Source organism: Nicotiana tabacum, chromosome 11 (assembly GCF_000715075.1).
Source record: "Nicotiana tabacum cultivar K326 chromosome 11, ASM71507v2, whole genome shotgun sequence".
NCBI classification, from domain to species: Eukaryota; Viridiplantae; Streptophyta; class Magnoliopsida; order Solanales; family Solanaceae; genus Nicotiana; species Nicotiana tabacum.
In genome coordinates, this window is record NC_134090.1 from 11,330,018 (window position 1) to 11,351,009 (window position 20,992).

The window sequence follows — 20,992 nt, forward strand, 5'->3', positions numbered from 1 at the left end:
AGCCTTTGAATTTGCTCGATCATCTTATATAAGCTAGTATTAAAATCATTGTGTTCATTTTCTTCTATGATGTAGTAAATAGACAGTCGGTTACGCAAGCTAGGATGAAAAAACCACACGTCTTTTCTTTCTTGGTGCAGAAAGAACAGAAACACAATTCCACTATTTTTGGAGGTCAAACCCAGTTTGGATATCAGTTAGATAAGCGAAAACTATGCTACAATTCCAAACAAGTTCTGTCCACGTTTGTCCAATTAAGTTCATCTCAGGCCAACATAGTGCAAAATTACAATAAAAAAAAGACTAAAAGTTCTCTAATATTTTTAATTATCTATACTAGGACTAAAAAAACTCTTAGAAAATATAGGACCTAAAGTAAACGTACTAAGCACCCAATGATGTCGGGTAGTGGTCAGTGAGTGGGCAAGAATCACGAGATTTCAGGTTCAAATCCCAGCGGAGGTAAAAGCACTAGGGGATTTCTTCCTATTTGCCCAAGCCTTAGTGGATAGAGTTACCTGGTATCTGTTGCCGGTGGGATATAGCATGGATCCTGTAGAATTAGTCGAGGTGCATGCAAGCTGGCCCGGATGCCACAATTATCAAAATTAACGCACTTACATAACTAAAACGTTTTCTTAACTAATTGATAGTGCCCTTATAGAATAAATGAACTTCAGGCCTAACTCAACCCCAAAAGGTAGCTCATGAGGGGATGATTGGCCAAGACTTGCTATCATGATGGATTTTTATTTGTTGAAAGTTTCTTACAACCAACTCTGAAATTGCCGCTTGAAAGAAAAAAAAAGTAGCTCTGAGATTGCTGCCTTTATTCTGCAACCAGAAATATCATTTGGATGGATCTCTGTGTCATTCTTGACTTGCACTGTGATGCATCGATATCCAAAGTGGCTTTCTTGGTTTCTAGTTTCTTTTGATGAGTAAAATTAGTTACATTAAAACTGGACTGATAAAATGCCAGTTTTACTATAAACGAAAAGGCAAATGTTAGTGGGAGTATCTCAAGTGAGTGTGCTTAATTCTGATCTGATGAGCAATTTCATTTAGGCGATCTATGGTCTGGTTCTGAGGGTGGTTCCATCAAGATCTGGCCGTGGGAAGGAATTGAGAAATCGCTTGCTCTGATAGAAGAGGAAAGGCACATGGCTGCTTTGTCTATAGAGAGGTCATACGTGGATCTGAAGAGCCAAGTTATACAAAATGGCACATGCAATAGCATATTTTCTGTCGATGTCAAATATATGATCTCTGATCACTCTGGAGCAAAAATTTGGACGACTGGTTATGTGTCATTTGCACTTTGGTGAGTACCTTCAGAATCATTTTACAAACAAATGTCTTCATTTATATTGTCTTGTAGCTTGCTAGTTTTTGCATTGTTGCTACAATTTTATTTTTGAAGCTTAATGTTACAATGAACAAGCATAATAACGTGATGTTAATGTTACAATGAACAAGCATAATAATGTTATGTTAAACCACAGTTAAAATTCTATAAGTGCTCAGTCATCATCAGTACAGACATGTTTTTGATTGAAGAATGGATGTGGTAGTCTTGAACTTCCGCCATATTGTTTCCTTGGTTCTTGTGTTTTTTATATTTAAAGTTGTGATGCATATATTAGATTATATTTGCAGACACAACGGAAGGAGCAAGAAGGTATCATTTAGTGAACTGGAGAGTTGTCACATCTCCAAAGGAACGGGGAGGTCTCGGGGTGAAAGATCTCAAAGTCTTCAACAAAGCTTTGCTAGGGAAGTGGATATGGAGATTTGGGGTGGAGGAGAGTGCATTTTGGAGGGGGATGTAGCAGAAAAATATGGTATTATGGAAGGGGGGGTGGACTAGAAACATTAGAGTACCGTTTGGGTGTGGCTTATGGAGGAGTATTATGAAGGGGTGGGAAATGTTTAGTGGACATATTTCCTTTAGGGTTGGGGACGGAAGCTGGATTAATTTTTGGATGCATTAGTGGTACGGGGAGAACGAGTTGAGGGAAGCTTTCCCTAACTTATATAGAGTATCTTGCCATAGAGAGACGACGGTCGAACAAATTTGTAGGTCCCATGGAGGAGTGCTTCATTGGGATTTGAGATTTAGGAGGAACCTACAAGATTGGGAGATGGAAGAATTTCACAATCTAGTTGAGTTATTGTATGGGTTGGATACACCGAATAATGTATCGGATGTATTGAGAGTAAAAATTGATTATTCACGGTTAAATCTTATTATAAGAGGTTTACTAGTGAGAGAGGAACAAGTTTTCCCTCATTACTCTATTTGGATTCCCAGAGCACCAAGAAAGGTGTGTTTCTTTGTGTGGTTGGCGGCGAGGGGAGCGATTTTGACAGCGGAAGGATCACCTATGTTAGTTTGTATAAAGGACTGGATCTCTTTTGTTGAGAATTATATTTTGGTGCAGGTTTTCTTTTTTTTGGTATACGGCTTGTATACAGGGTTAGTCCCCAATTGTTAATAAAATTATTTACCTTAACAAAAAAAATAAATTCTGATTGTTTCGAAATGAAATCTAACTATTCAGGTCATCTGGTTCCGATTATGTTGATTGTTTCTTGTCAAATTGCTTTTGACTTTCAGGGATGCGCGGACGAGAGAGTTACTGAAAACTTTTAACACAGATGGTCAGGTTGAAAATACACTAGCAGCACAAGATCCTGTAATTGAAGATGAAATGAGGATGAAAATAGTGTCCAGTTCGAAAAAGGACAAGTCTCAAAGTTCTATCAGCTTCTTTCAGCGTTCACGCAATGCTATCTTGGGAGCAGCGGATGCTGTTCGTAGGGTTGCGACAAAAGGAGGATTTGGAGAAGAGAATCGGAGAACTGAAGCATTGATCATTACGGCTGATGGAATGATTTGGAGTGGATGTGCAAATGGATTACTTGTCCAATGGGATATAAACGGCAATCGGTTGCAAGAAATCCAGTATCACGCATTCTCTGTTCAATGCTTATGCACATATGGGTTACGAATTTGGGTGGGTTATGCTAGTGGTTATATTCAGGTGTTGGATCTTAGTGGTAATCTACTTGGAGGATGGATGGCTCATAGTTGTCCTGTAATAGATTTGTCGGTGGGTGGAGGTTATGTTTTCACTTTGGCTAATCATGGTGGTATACGCGGTTGGAGTGTGATATCTCCTGCACCAGTGGATGGTATTTTGCGCTCAGAGTTAGCTAGCAAGGAATTTTTGTATACCAGGCTCGAGAATTTAAAAATATTGGCTGGTACATGGAATGTTGGACAAGGAAGAGCTTCTCCCGATTCACTTATATCATGGCTAGGTTCTGCAGCAGCAGATGTTGGCATCATTGTTGTTGGCTTGCAGGAGGTGGACATGGGTGCTGGTTTTCTTGCTATGGCTGCTGCTAAAGAAACAGTAAGATTCCTTTTCTTTTTCCCCTTTTCTCTCCAACCCGAGCGACCTCTCTTCGGTCTCTAGACTGGTGTTGCTTTCTTCTCTCAGAAATGTCGAGATGATTTTTTTTTAAAAAAAAGATTGGGTCTAAGTGGAGAATAGTTCTCAAAATACTAGTCACTTGTGGAAGTGCTTCTAACACCCAAAAATAATTCTGTTATTATCGCATCCAAGCACCATATAGTCTCTAAGGACCACCAACACCCCCCCCCCCCCCCGCCCGCCCGCCCGCTCTCTCTCTCTCTTTGGTTGAAGTAAGTGTTGATTAGCATGATTCAAGAAAACTTGATTTAGGAGTATTGATTAGCATGATTTCAGGAGTTTTGATTATATTTAGGAGATCTGGTTTTATTATGATTTTATTTGATTTGATAGCTGGATTGATTTTATAGATTTATTTTATTTCCTTAATTAGCATTAGGAGCTTTGTATAAATTCCCTTGCTCATGGGACGTAAATATACGCAGAAATACAAGAAGCCTTTTCTTCTTCTCAAAATCTACCGTAAGAAGTATTATAAATGGCATCAAGAAGATGCATGAGATCCGAAAAGTACCAAAGGGGTGAGTTTGTTAGCTCTGTTACAATGAACCTATGCTATGGCTAGAGAGCTAACAAAATCCAAAAGTTTTGACATGCATGTCAACTGGGGATAGACTATCCCAACTACAGTTTGGAGTTGCTAAACCTCTCTTCTTTGAAAATTCCTAGGCTCTGATACCATTTTACACCAGGATCTAGGTAGGCGGGCGGTAGTCCGCATGGCCATCCAGATCTAGCTGCTTTAGTATACTTTAAAGGTTGGCGGTAGTCCGCACGACCAATAAGGATTCGAAATATACGGTTGAATATGAGTAAGAATGTTTTGATCAACTGTTTTACTTCCTGAAGTGGAGGCAATATCAGTTGGTCCTTTCTTAGTACCCATTTCTTTTATTAAAATAGTCAAATCATCAAGTTTTTTATCAAGAGAACCAATATGTTCTCCTAAATTTTTTACATATAAACCCAAATAATTGTTTTGAGAAATCAATTTATTAATTTCTGCAATACTAATAGCTGCCACGTTATCATCAATAAATTTTTGAAAGGCAGTTAAGGTAATACCAGTATTATTAGGTAGAATAAAGGGAGTCTGAGGAGGATAAATCGCTTTAGTAATATTACCACTCCCGTCTTTATAAGATCTTTCCAATACCTTTATATAAAGAGGCAAATAAGTTGTTATAAACCAAGGAACAAAATACATAATTTGATTATGCAAGACACAAGCTTCATAAAATTCTTGAGATATATTATTTAAATCATCTTTACTATAAGTATCAAAAAACCATGTTTTAAACTGGTTCCATTTTTCACTAAAAAATTCTTTTTGGATATAAATACGGGCCCGAGAACCGGGGCTAAAATCAATTTGGTGTGGAATCATTAAATATTATTGGGGTCGAAATCCATCTCGGATACAGAAGGAATATCCTTATCAGAAATATTGTCATTATCTTGAACAATATTTGTTTGAGGGTTAATCTTAACCCTTTCAACCCTTTTAACCTTTGGATCAGGCTTATCACTAGCAATAGTGTGTAGAGAAGCTGCACGATTGCGAGCCGGACCGTAGACTGGTTCAATAGGGGAAATATGTTGAATAGCAGGTAGAAGTCTATGATTAGAAAATGAATGTCTATTATAAATAGTAGACTTATCATCAAATTGAATACAAATCCTACCATCCGGATTTTGAGTGACATGCGAAAATTCAGTATTTGACAAGTCGTTAGTAATCTGACTTGGGGATATAACAGAATTTAAAGTCCATGTAGTTGGAAAATTAATTTCCTCCCACCTGATAGGTCTCCTAGTGGTGACCTTGGACTTTGCAAAATTGGTTTCTACCAATATGGTCTGATCCGATGTATCGTATAACTTACATCTAGGATTTAAAGTAGATAACAATTTGAAATAAATCCTATAGGATAGACATATAAGTTCAGAACCAGGCGCATAATTATAACCATGCGTTTTCACATTTAAAGTCAAAGCATCAAGAATATTAACATCAGAAAGAGATAATTGCAGATTGGGTTGAGTATTAAAATATACCGGACCATAGGCCACTGTAGATTCTATCGAACCCATTAGAGACTGTCTGAAATTCAGATTTCTAGCATCTCTAAGAGCTGCTAAAAAGGTCTCTGGTAATCCTTTAAGGGTTAAAGGTTTAAATGCAATTTGAACCATACCAATATGCATATAATGGTAATGATGTTTATATAAATCTATATCATGCTTGTTTAACAAACGAATAGTCTGTTCAGACGAATTTAATGCTAAAGACTGTTCAGTCGTTTTTATCAATTGTTTAGAAGAAAGTTTATCAAACCAACCATAATCATAAATGGTTTTTATAGAAACTTTAGGAATTGTCCATTTATTTAATAAATCAAGGTTTTGAGGTATATCTACCTCTTCAAGTCTAGTACTTTTAGTACTTGTTTCTCCCAAATCCATTCCAAAAGCTTCATATCTATGTTGAATCTTTCATATCTATTACACATTTACCATGGAAATTCCTAGGCTCTGATACCATTTTAACACCAGGATCTAGGTAGGCGGGCGGTAGTCCGCACGGCCATCCAGATCTAGCTGCTTTAGTACACTTTAAAGGTTGGCAGTAGTCCGCACGACCAATAAGGATTCGAAATATACGGAAATTCTATTATAGTTTAATGACTGTATGGAAGGATCTATATCCTTTTACCCAAGCAAGGGGCCTGTCTAAGCCCGATACATACTCTTACTGAGCCCATGTGTCTAGCAGTTCTAACTGTGAAAGAGGTAGCCCTTTTGACAACTTCAGCGGGCTTTAATGTCACAGCTGGCTAGACGTAGCCACTAAGGCAAAGCCAATAAGAATAGTACCAGAACCGACTGTACCACCATCTTGGAACCAAATCAAGAAACTATATTAAAATTTCTTTATATTTTGAAAGAGTCTGGATTCTTCATGGTTAATATGCAAGAGAAATTAGTTCTTCAACATAGATATGAATCCGTTTAGCCGGACATAGTCACGGCTGGGGAGAGAAACTAAGTATATAAAATACTAAAAAGAAAAGAGAATAAGTACCTTGAAGGCCGACAAGCAAGGCCCTGAAGATGAACTGAACTTCAAAACTTTTATTAACTTCAACTGATTTACAAAGTATAAACTAAATCTTTACAAAGGGGGTTGGTTTAGAGAGAGGAGAGAGAGAGAGGAGAGAGAGAGGGGGGTTCCGGCTCTTGTTCTTCAAATGAAGAAGCCTCCTTATATAACAAAAAAAAAGAATCTAGAATAGTAAATTGGGTCCTACATCTGGGTCCCTACACAGTGTTTCTACTGTAGTTAAACAGTGTTTCTACTGTGGATGAACAGTGTATCTACTGTTTAAGTGGGTCCTGGCGGCTGATAAGGTGTCAAGTCTTCTTTTTGTCCAAATTGTGCATTTGTTGCAGGAATTCTTCCACCTTGTCGATATCTCTGTCAGATAGTATCATTTCTGGCTGTATTGGTTGTGTATCTTCTACGAGGTCATCACCACTCGTTTCACTTCTCATTGAAGTGTCTGATTTTTCGCACTGATCTAGTGATTGGAGTAGATTTCTTTTTAATCCTTCTAAGTATTGATTTATCAAATCAATTTTATCTCCGTCTTGAATAGAGATTCTTCGAGCAATATGTTTAACAGTGCTTTCTTCTATTATCCTCTTTTGAGGGGCCGTTACATATAAATGGATTTGTGTTTTGATAGAATCTAATAATTCTTGTCCATATAACGTTTTTGTTTTGGGATCAGTCTTCATCAATTTGTCCCAAAAATTGTTGTAGAATACCCTATATAAACAAGGGATTTGTTCTTCCGTATAACCTAATTCCGGAGTCCATTTATGGATCCAGGGGATAGAAAATTCAATAAAGAAGTAGATTTGATCAATTTTTTCTAGGTAGCAGATATGATCTGCGTGATATAACTCTGTTAAGAACGGCGAAGCTTTTGTCCATTCTTTGTATAACTTTAGGAATGGTTCGGGTAAAATCTTGGTAGTAGGACCGTGGTATGACCACCAGTTTAAAAACCAGTTAGGGATAGGTCCTGTAAATACCTTTGCGCATACTTTGATAAACCAAGTATGCTTATGTCTCTCATTGTTATAATAAAGCACTCTATCAAATGCTTGAATATAATCCCAATAAGTGAAATTCATCGGTGATTTATTAAGGCTTATCTGCCTTTCTTTCATTGTTGAAATACCCCATTCTTCAACAGATATAATCTGTTTGATAATGACTTTTGAAAAGTTATAAACATTTTCATTCGTGTTATAACCCGAAAAGTGCTGGAATTCTGCACTACCTGTACTGATCAGGATAGTCTCATAATAGGTGCGGGTTTTATATGATTCACCCGGATAGTATAATCCATTAATCAGATATCTCTGGAATATTTTCCACGGTTCTTCTTTTCTCTGAATCTCAGAGTTTTCAAGGAGAAATATCATTTCTCTCTTTGGTAACTTTTCATATGACTTGATATCGTCATTGTCTTCTTCTTTAGCAATTGAAGCAAAAGTATCACTTTGCTTTTTGGATGCTAAATAAGCCTGCAAATGTCCATATAACGGACTATCTTCTGGAATATCTTCCAAATGTATAGAATGTCTTGAGGATTCACCTGTATGCGGTACCTTTGAGTTTATCAAACTCTTTTTTCCTCTTTGTATTACTGGTGAGTTTGATGAGGATCCGTATGACGATCCCGGAGAATAAGTCCTACTAGGGGAAGATCTTCCCCTACCTCTGCCCCTGGTGACCCATGAAGGGTCCATTCTGCAGAAATTGTAAATCATCAATTTACTGAAGAATAGCAGTAATTTCATCAGAATTAGAGTATTCTTCTTCCATATTATCAATTCTGTCAGCCATGATTTTATCAAGTATGAGTTCCTTTAAGTCTCTGTTTAAATTAAGAATCCAGCCAGGATTTTAAATTTAAATCCTGTGATGACTTAGCTCAGCTTGTAGATAAAAAGCTTTCTGGTTTAAATATTAGACCTATTGATTTATCAAAAAATTTTGCTGATAAAATTGAGACTGTTTCTGATTATAAAACTGAGACTTGGTCAGAGTTTAATAAACTCAAAGGGATTGTTAAACAAAATCATAGGTATGCTGACAAACCAAGGATGCAGACCTATTATTATCCTCGTCCTACTCCTCAAGATGTGTTAATTGAGGAACGAGATTGGAATCAGACAAATACATCTTATAACGGTTCCGAAATTTATGAATGGAATCTTGATGGTCTAACTGATAGACAATTAACCATTCTCGTACACAGAATGCTTATGTATTCAACTATCTGTAAAAGTGTTAAAAATACAGATAGAAATATTTGCAAAATGATTATTGCAGGATTTACTGGCCAACTTCGTGGCTGGTGGGACAATCATTTATCTGTAGAAGAAAAGGCTTTCGTTATTAATGCTACGGCAACCGACGAAGGTGTTGATAACATAGGTATGACTCTAGTAATGGGTAGGGAAGATGCAGTTTATACCCTTATCCTTACTATCTTAGAACATTTCAATGGTAGATTTACCTCGAATCATCAGACCATTCGAACTTTACTTAATGGGCTTAGATGTAAGACCCTTAGTGAATTTAGATGGTATAAAGACACTTTTATGAGTAGAGTTATGGAACTACCCGACAATAAATTTGAGCATTGGAAAGCCAAGTTTATAGATGGTCTCCCTTCCTTATTTGCTGAAAGAGTGAGGAATGTGTTAAAAGGTAGTTGCGGCGAGATTCTGTATAATAATTATACCTATGGTAAGCTTATAGGTGTTTGTACAGAAGAAGGATTGAAATTGTGTAATGAGTTAAGGCTTTCTAGACAGCTTAAGATTGATAAGCTTAAAGAAAAGTCCCAATTAGGTGACTTCTGTACCCAGTTCGGTTTACCCGGAACTTCCACTCAAAGTAGGAAGAAGAAAACCAAATATCATAGGTATCCTTACCCGGACAACCCGTATAAGAAAAAGAGGTCTAGATATAGGCTTAAGGAAGAACATGATACTAGAAAAGCGCATCGAAAATCTACTCGATTTGCGAAGAATAGATCCAAACGTGATCTCGCTGATATTAAGTGTTATAAGTGTGGAAAGTTTGGTCATATTTCTCCAAATTGCAAGCTTCAAAAGCTAAAAACCTTAGAACTCGATGATGAGTTACACGATAAGGTTTATGGTTTGTTATACACTTAGGGATCAGAATCTGACTATTACTCAGAGACTGAATCTGAAACTGAAGTTGAGTTAATTGATTTTTCTGATAATAATAAAAATGTTGATACTTCTTGCACTGCTTGCAAAGGTGATATTTGTACTTGTGATAGTGACGAATTTTATAAATTGCAATCACAATTTGATAGTCTTAATATAAAAACTATTACATCTGACAATGTAATAAAACTTTTAAAAGAAGTTACTGATGAAAAACTTCGTGAAAAAATTATTAATTTAGCTGCAAATTCCAGTTCTAGTAGTTCAAAATCTGTTGAAAAATACAAGAACGAATTTGAAAATTTTGCACCATATTCTTTATCTGAAATTAATAGAAGACTTCAAAAGTCCAATATACCTAGTCGAGATACTTCTTTTGATGATTTAAAAGAAGAAATTGAGAATTTGAAAAGAGATATTAAGTCTCTTAAGCAAAATCAAATGATTTGCGATCACCGTATTGCTCAAATTGAGAAAAATAATTCTCTACCTGAATCTTCGACTAAAGGAATTTCTGATTTTTCTAATGATAAAGGAAAAGAAATTTCTGATGAAAAATCTGATTTATTTTTAGGTATGATGCAAATTATTACTGCACACAAATGGTATATTAAATGTACTATTTTAATCGATAATAATTTTTCTATAACTGATATAGCTATGATTGATAGTGGTGCAGATGTAAGTTGCATTCAGGAAGGATTAATTCCTACTAAGTATTTTCAAAAGACCACTCATTTGGTGAAATCCGCTTCTGGTCATGCTTTAGATATAGAATACAAATTGCCTAATACTCATATTTGCCAAAATAAAGTCTGTATTCCACATTTCTTCTTTTTGGTAAAAAACCAGTTATACCCTCCAATCATACTTGGAACACCTTTTATTAATGCTATTTATCCGTTTAATAATATAAATGAACATGGTTTTTCTGCTACTTATCAAGATAAAAAGATAAGTTATTCCTTTGTTACAGATCCCGTAACTAGAGATATTAATGCTTTGATTAATATGAAACAAAGGCATGTTGATTCATTACAATTAGAAATTCTTAGTATGAATATATTCGATACTATACAATCTGCTAAAGTTCAGCAGAAGATTAAATTGATTGCTGAAAAAATGGCCGTTGATGTTTGCGCCGATCACCCTAGTGCCTTTTGGAACAGGAAAAGGCATATTGTAACTCTTCCATACGAAGAAAATTTTTGTGAGGATGATATTCCTACTAAATCTCGACCTTGCCAGATGAATGCTGAGTTAGTTGAATTCTGCAAAAACGAGATTGATAGTTTGTTACAAAAGGGTTTGATAAAACCCTCAAAATCTCCTTGGTCATGTTCCGCCTTTTATGTTAATAATGCGGCAGAAAAGGAACGAGGTATTCCTCGATTAGTTATAAATTATAAACCATTAAATAAACATCTAAAATGGATTAGGTATCCTATCCCTAATAAAAGGGACTTGCTATCTAGGTTATATGACGCCAATATATTTTCAAAATTTGATTTAAAATCTGGTTATTGGCAAATTCAAATATTTAAAGAGCATACTTATAGAACTGCTTTCAATGTTCCATTTGGGCAATATGAATGGAATGTTATGCCATTTGGTTTGAAAAATGCCCCTTCTGAATTTCAAAAAATTATGAATGATATTTTTAACCCATATTTGGATTTTATCATCGTTTATATTGACGACATATTAGTATTTTCTAAGACTTTGGAGATGCATATCAAGCATCTTGATATTTTCAAGAAGATTGTTATACAAAACGATTTAGTAATTTCTAAACCCAAGATGAGTCTATTCCAAACGAATGTTCGTTTTCTAGGTCATAATATTTGCCAGGGAAAAATTACCCCAATACAAAGATCAATTGATTTTGCCTCAAAATTTCCTGATGTTATCACTGACAGGACTCAATTACAAAGATTTTTGGGAAGTCTGAATTATATATCCCCTTTTTATAAAAGTTTGTCACGAGATCTAGCCCCTCTATACGATCGGCTGAAGAAAGATCATAAACACCCTTGGACTAACCAACATACTGAGTTAGTCAAAAGTATTAAAGGGCGGGTTAAATCTCTACCTTGTTTAACCCTTGCCAATCCTACTTGGCAAAAGATTATCGAGACAGATGCGTCTAATGTTGGATATGGAGGGATTTTAAAACAAGTAAATCCCAACAATAAGAGTGAATATCTAATAAGATTTCACTCTGGTAAATGGACCGAAGCCCAGAAGAAATACGCTACTGTGGCGCATGAAATGCTAACAATTGTTAAGTGTGTATTAAAATTTCAAGACGACTTATATAACCAAAAGTTTTTGATAAAAACTGATGCTCAATCTGTTAAATACATGTTTGACAAAGATTTTAAGCACGATGCTTCTAAATTAATATTTGCTAGATGGCAGGCTCAGCTAGCACCTTTCGATTTTGAAATACAATACAAAAAAGGAATTGATAATTCCCTTCCGGATTTTCTATCCCGGGAATATTTAGAATAATTTATGAATTATTATACCATGCTATTTGATAACGAGGAATTGATCACTATTCTTAGAGTGATTAATTTAAACAGAGACTTAAAGGAACTCATACTTGATAAAATCATGGCTGACAAAATTGATAATATGGAAGAAGAATACTCTAATTCTGATGAAATTACTGCTATTCTCAGTTAATTGATGATTTACAATTTCTGCAGAATGGACCCTTCGTGGGTCACCAGGGGCAGAGGTAGGGGAAGATCTTCCCCTAGTAGGACTTATTCTCAGGGATCGTCATACGGATCCTCATCAAACTCACCAATAATACAAAGAGGAAAAAAGAGTTTGATAAACTCAAAGGTACCGCATACAGGTGAATCCTCAGGACATTCTATACATTTGGAAGATATTCCAGAAGATAGTCCGTTATATGGACATCTGCAGGCTTATTTAGCATCCAAAAAGCAAAGTGATACTTTTGCTTCAATTGCTAAAGAAGAAGACAATGACGATATCAAGTCATATGAAAAGTTACCAAAGAGAGAAATGATATTTCTCCTTGAAAACTCTGAGATTCAGAGAAAAGAAGAACCGTGGAAAATATTTCAGAGATATCTGATTAATGGATTATACTATCCGGGTGAATCATATAAAACCCGCACCTATTATGAGACTTATCCTGATCAGTACAGGTAGTGCAGAATTCCAGCACTTTTCGGGTTATAACACGAATGAAAATGTTTATAACTTTTCAAAAGTCATTATCAAACAGATTATATCTGTTGAAGAATGGGGTATTTCAACAATGAAAGAAAGGCAGATAAGCCTTAATAAATCACCGATGAATTTCACTTATTGGGATTATATTCAAGCATTTGATAGAGTGCTTTATTATAACAATGAGAGACATAAGCATACTTGGTTTATCAAAGTATGCGCAAAGGTATTTACAGGACCTATCCCTAACTGGTTTTTAAACTGGTGGTCATACCACGGTCCTACTACCAAGATTTTACCCGAACCATTCCTAAAGTTATACAAAGAATGGACAAAAGCTTCGCCGTTCTTAACAGAGTTATATCACGCAGATCATATCTGCTACCTAGAAAAAATTGATCAAATCTACTTCTTTATTGAATTTTCTATCCCCTGGATCCATAAATGGACTCCGGAATTAGGTTATACGGAAGAACAAATCCCTTGTTTATATAGGGTATTCTACAACAATTTTTGGGACAAATTGATGAAGACTGATCCCAAAACAAAAACGTTATATGGACAAGAATTATTAGATTCTATCAAAACACAAATCCATTTATATGTAACGGCCCCTCAAAAGAGGATAATAGAAGAAAGCACTGTTAAACATATTGCTCGAAGAATCTCTATTCAAGACGGAGATAAAATTGATTTGATAAATCAATACTTAGAAGGATTAAAAAGAAATCTACTCCAATCACTAGATCAGTGCGAAAAATCAGACACTTCAATGAGAAGTGAAACGAGTGGTGATGACCTCGTAGAAGATACACAACCAATACAGCCAGAAATGATACTATCTGACAGAGATATCGACAAGGTGGAAGAATTCCTGCAACAAATGCACAATTTGGACAAAAAGAAGACTTGACAGCTTATCAGCCGCCAGGACCCACTTAAACAGTAGATACACTGTTCATCCACAGTAGAAACACTGTTTAACTACAGTAGAAACACTGTGTAGGGACCCAGATGTGGGACCCAATTTACTATTCTAGATTCTTTTTTTTTTATATAAGGAGGCTTCTTCATTTAAAGAAGAAGAGCCGGAACCCCCCTCTCTCTCTCCTCTCTCTCTCTCTCCTCTCTCTAAACCAACCCCTTTGTAAAGATTTAGTTTATACTTTGTAAATCAGTTGAAGTTAATAAAAGTTTTGAAGTTTAGTTCATCTTCAGGGCCTTGCTTGTCGGCCTTCAAGGTACTTATTCTCTTTTCTTTTTAGTATTTTATATACTTAGTTTCTCTCCCCAGCCGTGACTATGTCCGGCTAAACGGATTCATATCTATGTTGAAGAACTAATTTCTCTTGCATATTAACCATGAAGAATCCAGACTCTTTCAAAATATAAAGAAATTTTAATATAGTTTCTTGATTTGGTTCCAAGATGGTGGTACAGTCGGTTCTGGTACTACTCTTATTGGCTTTGCCTTAGTGGCTACGTCTAGCCAGCTGTGACATTAAAGCCCGCTGAAGTTGTCAAAAGGGCTACCTCTTTCACAGTTAGAACTGCTAGACACATGGGCTCAGTAAGAGTATGTATCGGGCTTAGACAGGCCCCTTGCTTGGGTAAAAGGATATAGATCCTTCCATACAGTCATTAAACTATAATAGAATTTCCGTATATTTCGAATCCTTATTGGTCGTGCGGACTACTGCCAACCTTTAAAGTGTACTAAAGCAGCTAGATCTGGATGGCCGTGCGGACTACCGCCCGCCTACCTAGATCCTGGTGTTAAAATGGTATCAGAGCCTAGGAATTTCCATGGTAAATGTGTAATAGATATGAAAGATTCAACATAGATATGAAGCTTTTGGAATGGATTTGGGAGAAACAAGTACTAAAAGTACTAGACTTGAAGAGGTAGATATACCTCAAAACCTTGATTTATTAAATAAATGGACAATTCCTAAAGTTTCTATAAAAACCATTTATGATTATGGTTGGTTTGATAAACTTTCTTCTAAACAATTGATAAAAACGACTGAACAGTCTTTAGCATTAAATTCGTCTGAACAGACTATTCGTTTGTTAAACAAGCATGATATAGATTTATATAAACATCATTACCATTATATGCATATTGGTATGGTTCAAATTGCATTTAAACCTTTAACCCTTAAAGGATTACCAGAGACCTTTTTAGCAGCTCTTAGAGATGCTAGAAATCTGAATTTCAGACAGTCTCTAATGGGTTCGATAGAATCTACAGTGGCCTATGGTCCGGTATATTTTAATACTCAACCCAATCTGCAATTATCTCTTTCTGATGTTAATATTCTTGATGCTTTGACTTTAAATGTGAAAACGCATGGTTATAATTATGCGCCTGGTTCTGAACTTATATGTCTATCCTATAGGATTTATTTCAAATTGTTATCTACTTTAAATCCTAGATGTAAGTTATACGATACATCGGATCAGACCATATTGGTAGAAACCAATTTTGCAAAGTCCAAGGTCACCACTAGGAGACCTATCAGGTGGGAGGAAATTAATTTTCCAACTACATGGACTTTAAATTCTGTTATATCCCCAAGTCAGATTACTAACGACTTGTCAAATACTGAATTTTCGCATGTCACTCAAAATCCGGATGGTAGGATTTGTATTCAATTTGATGATAAGTCTACTATTTATAATAGACATTCATTTTCTAATCATAGACTTCTACCTGCTATTCAACATATTTCCCCTATTGAACCAGTCTACGGTCCGGCTCGCAATCGTGCAGCTTCTCTACACACTATTGCTAGTGATAAGCCTGATCCAAAGGTTAAAAGGGTTGAAAGGGTTAAGATTAACCCTCAAACAAATATTGTTCAAGATAATGACAATATTTCTGATAAGGATATTCCTTCTGTATCCGAGATGGATTTCGACCCCAATAATATTTAATGATTCCACACCAAATTGATTTTAGCCCCGGTTCTCGGGCCCGTATTTATATTCAAAAAGAATTTTTTAGTGAAAAATGGAACCAGTTTAAAACATGGTTTTTTCATACTTATAGTAAAGATGATTTAAATAATATATCTCAAGAATTTTATGAAGCTTGTGCCTTGCATAATCAAATTATGTATTTTGTTCCTTGGTTTATAACAACTTATTTGCCTCTTTATATAAAGGTATTGGAAAGATCTTATAAAGACGGGAGTGGTAATATTACTAAAGCGATTTATCCTCCTCAGGCTCCCTTTATTCTACCTAATAATACTGGTATTACCTTCACTGCCTTTCAAAAATTTATTGATGATAACGTGGCAGCTATTAGTATTGCAGAAATTAATAAATTGATTTCTCAAAACAATTATTTGGGTTTATATGTAAAAATTTTAGGAGAACATATTGGTTCTCTTGATAAAAAACTTGATAATTTGACTATTTTAATAAAGAAAATGAGTACTAAGAAAGGACCAACTGATATTGCCTCCACTTCAGGAAGTAAAACAGTTGATCAAGCTATTTGTAGAATATGAGAACCTTCTATAGATGCCAGTCTAAATGCATACTAGTTCATGCCTTTCTTCACTGTAGGTTCCATTGACTTTCAATTAATAAAACAAAGTTATATTATTTTTCTTTCCTAAAACTTTCTTAGTGACCCCAAGTCCCTAGGAATGGTCAAAATAATACCTAAAGAGAAGCTTATTACTATAATGGTTTAGTGATCGGCGTGAATATACAGTTTTCCTGTCTGTTCTTTCTCTCAATCACTTAAGTCCGTGAAAGATTATTCTATGGCATAAATAGAAAATCTGGGGCTTTGTGCTTTTCCAAAAAGGCGCAAATAGAGGAAATAGATCACCCTGTCTGGAATCAGTAAAGATAATACTTAACTGCTGTGTATATTATCATCAATGTGTGTTTTGATGTTGTAAATTACATGGCATTTTATATCAAGGCTCCAGTTGAAAGCAAGAGCTTTCTCATGATAAAAGATATTCTGGTCTAGACTTGCATTTTCCTAGCTGCTGGTCATGTCTTTCTTGGTTTCCATTCCTATAGTTGTTATAATCTTTTTTATACTATAAACTTTTTAGGCATACTAATAAAAGAGAAAAAAAATATAACTCCTTAAAACACATTTTAGATGCAGGTAGGTCTTGAAGGAAGTTCTGCTGGTCAATGGTGGTTGGAAATGATTGGAAAAACCTTGGATGAAGGATCGACTTTTATCCGTGTTGGTTTCAGACAGTTGGCAGGCTTGGTTATTTCTGTCTGGTAGGTATTGCTTATGGATCCTATGCACAAGGCTTGAATAACTTTGGTATATTTAGCATTTAAGCTTATGATATAGACAACAGAATCTGCTGATGAGGACTCACAATAGGTTTCACATGACTTGAGGTGAAATGTTAGTTCAATGTATGGCTGGCAATTCTTGAAGTTTTCAAACTTTAGATACACCACCTCAAAATGCAATATGTTTATGTTTGATGAATGCTGTTTTTATTCTTTGGATCTTCTCTTTTGACTAAAGTCACGAGTTCCAGCTTTTTTTACATATGAGCAAAAGGCCTAACATTTAACCCTAACTCACCCCTTCCTCCAACTGGGGAACACAACTTGTATTCAAGTCAATGGAAGTCAACTTTCCTGATTATTTTTGTATGTAAACTATGGTTTGCTCATTCAATTTAAAGTGTCTATCTAAACAATTTCTTTTTGATGCATAAACTATCTATTAACTAGATTATGATGAGTGGGGGCCTCTATTTGTACACGTGTCTGATATCTGATGAAACAAAAATATTTTTCAGGGTCAGAAGTAGCATTAGTCGTTATGTTGGCGATGTTGATGTTGCAGCAGTACCTTGTGGTTGCACGCCCGAAACCACAAGGTACGATTGCATTCTCCTTTTTGCTGTTTCTTGATGGATCTTATTGTATTATGCTGAAAGTTGAGAGCAAATTAGTTGTTTGATGGTGACTGGTTCTATTTTGAAGCATAAGAATAACATTAGGTTACTTATAATCTAGAACTTCTCTCTTAATTTGGATCACCCTGCAACATGTCCTAGGCTTTTGTCATGGAATAGGTTTATGCATGATTTCTTCCTGGGTTTCTTGGAATATTTTGTTGAAATATGGGCAGCATAGGGACTCAGAACCTAAGTCATGCTTGTGCCCAAAAAAAACAACCACCAGGAGTAATTTTACAGCATTGTAATACACTAGAGAAAGGGAGCACAGTTTTATCAGAACACAATCTTCCTAACTGTAAGTTTCTAAGTTCATATGAACATTACTAGTTCTACCATAATCTTGAGTGTCCATTGAAACAATTTGGTTGGACATGCTTGAAGCACATGTTTGTTGTGACCCTCGTAATGCAAACATGGGAATTACTACTATAGCGTTCAACGCATATTATCGCCATTCCTGATTCTTTTGATATGTTCGACAAGCAGATAACATTCTTTGTATTTGTGATATTGATTTTTGTCATGGTCCTGCAAACAGGGAGCAGTAGGATTGAGGATGAGAGTATATGATCGTACTATGTGCTTTGTGAACTGTCACTTTGCTGCACATTTAGAAGCTGTCAGTCGCCGGAATGCTGATTTTGACCATGTTTATCGAACTATGGTCTTTAGTCGGCCATCAAACTTTCTCAGTGCTGCTGCTGGTATGGTGCCATACCTTTTCACAGCTTGCTTGCTTGCCTGCTCTATGTATTTATTCTGGGTTGTTTATGGTTCTCGGTTGCCATTGGTCCTTTCTGTTGCAGCTGGCGTATCATCTGCGATTCAAATGCTCCGCAGTGCAAATGTATGTACATACTTAAATTAGTATTTTGGCTGTCTGGTCTTTAATGGTCTTCTTAAAATATTTGCTTCCTTCATTGGAGCAGTGTATTTTAATTAGCACAGATGAAAACATTGAGTTATGCTTGTCAGGGTGCGTTTAACTCTGCAGAAGCAATGCCAGAGCTGTCTGAGGCAGATATGGTTGTGTTTCTTGGTGACTTGAACTATCGGCTTGATGGCATTTCTTATGATGAAGCAAGAGATTTTATTTCTCAAAGGTGCTTTGATTGGCTTAGAGAGAGGGATCAGTTGCACACAGAGATGGCAGCTGGGAATGTCTTCCAAGGAATGCGTGAAGCAGTAATCAGATTTCCTCCAACATACAAATTTGAGAGGCACCAAATTGGCTTAGCAGGTATGAACACTTGAATAGATGATGGAAAACTGTCTCTTATTGAATGCATAAATGAGTTTAAATACAAGTTACAACAACCACCTTTCTAGAGTTTCATGTAAACCAAATAACTAAAGAATCCTATCTAAACCAAATAGATAACTCTGAAGAACTAACTATGATATCATCTAATCTAGAAGATAAATGCAATCTAATCTAAAGAGATAAATGCTAGGAACAAACTGATAACTACTAGTAACAAGGACTGTTGGTCCAATATGCCCCCCTCAAGTTAGACTATGTGTCACTAAGCCTAACTTGAACATATTGCAATCAAAGGCTGGTTTGGCAAGTGCTTTAGTGAGCGTATCAGCTAGTTGGTCAGCTGAATGCACATGAACAACTCGAACCGCCTTGCGTTCAACATGGTTGCGCACAAAATGAAAGTCCACCTCGACATGCTTCATGCGACTATGAAGGCCCGAATTCTCGCTTAGATAAGTGACAACAATGTTGTCACAGTAGATTGTAAGGGTATCTCTGATAGGAAGCCGCATCTCAAGCAATAAGTTTCTCACCCATAACAGTTCGGCAAGAGCATTGGCAACAACTCTATATTCGGCTTCAGTTGATGAGCGAACGATAGTTTTTTGCTTTTTTGAAGACCAACTGATGGGGTTTCGATCAAGGAACAGAATATAGCAGATGTGGAGGATCTGGTAGTTTGATCTCCAGCCCAATCGACATCAGAATACATGTGCAGATTGAAATCAACGTTCGGGGACACACGTAGGCCAAACTGAATTGTACCACGAAGGTACCTGAGAACACGTTTCACAGATTTCCAATGAAGCTCAGATGGTGATTGCATAAACTGGGACAATTTATTGATAGCATAGAAAATATCCGGCCTTGTAAAAGATAAATATTGAAGTCTTCCTAGGACTCGAAGATAGCGAGTCGCATCTGTTAGCGGAGCCCCATCATTGAGTTTTAGCAACGCAGAGGCACTCATTGGTGTGTTAGCGCTCTTACAATCAGCCATCAACTCATCATTCAGGATCTCATTGACATAATTAGCTTGAGAGAGAATAATATCATCAGAACTTCGAATCACCTCAACACCAAGAAAATAATTAAGATTTCTCAAATCTTTAATTGGAAAACGAGAGGCAAGGGAAGTTATGACCTCATTCACAGTGATAGAGTTTCTACCAGTAACTATAATATCATCAACATATACCAAAATAAACATGAAACCAGCGTTGCTATACCGAGTGAATAGGGAGTTGTCCGATTCAGTCTTGACAATATAGGAGAGATGGCCTTTGAGGGCATTATACCAAGCCCGAGGTGCTTGCTTTAAGCGATAAATTGCCTTGCGCAACTTACAAATATGAGTTGGATTATTACCACAAGCAAAACCCGGAGGTTGCGTCATGTAGGCGTCTTCTTCAAGGTCATCTTGAAGAAATGCATTGTTAACATCGAGCTGACGAAGGGGCCAGTGAAAACGAAGGGCAACAACAAGTATGATTCGCACAGTAGTGGGTTTGACCACTGGACTGAAAGTAGAGTGAAAGTCAACACCCGGCCTCTGAGTAAATCCCTTCGCAACCAGTCTCGCTTTGTAGCGATCAACAGAACCATCTTCTTTCCGCTTAATCCTGAAAGCCACTTACATGAAACAACATTCTTAGAGGATTTTTTTTTGATGAAGGTGTTATATTGCTGGCATCAAGAAGATGCAAATCATTACAAAGAGGTTGGTTAGCTCATTTACACAAAAATATAGTTCTGACCAG

At 36.2% G+C, this 20,992-nt stretch overlaps 1 protein-coding gene across 1 annotated transcript in view; it reads left to right on the forward strand.

Annotated features, from left to right (window-relative positions):
* LOC107812880 (type II inositol polyphosphate 5-phosphatase 15) overlaps window positions 1-20,992 on the forward strand; it is a 31,524-nt gene that overhangs the window by 1,745 nt on the left and 8,787 nt on the right. The window contains exons 2-8 of the mRNA XM_075224100.1: window positions 1,069-1,324; window positions 2,621-3,422; window positions 17,134-17,264; window positions 17,804-17,884; window positions 18,491-18,672; window positions 18,775-18,815; window positions 18,944-19,208. Coding sequence (XP_075080201.1) covers window positions 1,069-1,324; window positions 2,621-3,422; window positions 17,134-17,264; window positions 17,804-17,884; window positions 18,491-18,672; window positions 18,775-18,815; window positions 18,944-19,208 — 1,758 coding nt within the window. The remainder of the gene's footprint in view (window positions 1-1,068; window positions 1,325-2,620; window positions 3,423-17,133; window positions 17,265-17,803; window positions 17,885-18,490; window positions 18,673-18,774; window positions 18,816-18,943; window positions 19,209-20,992) is intronic.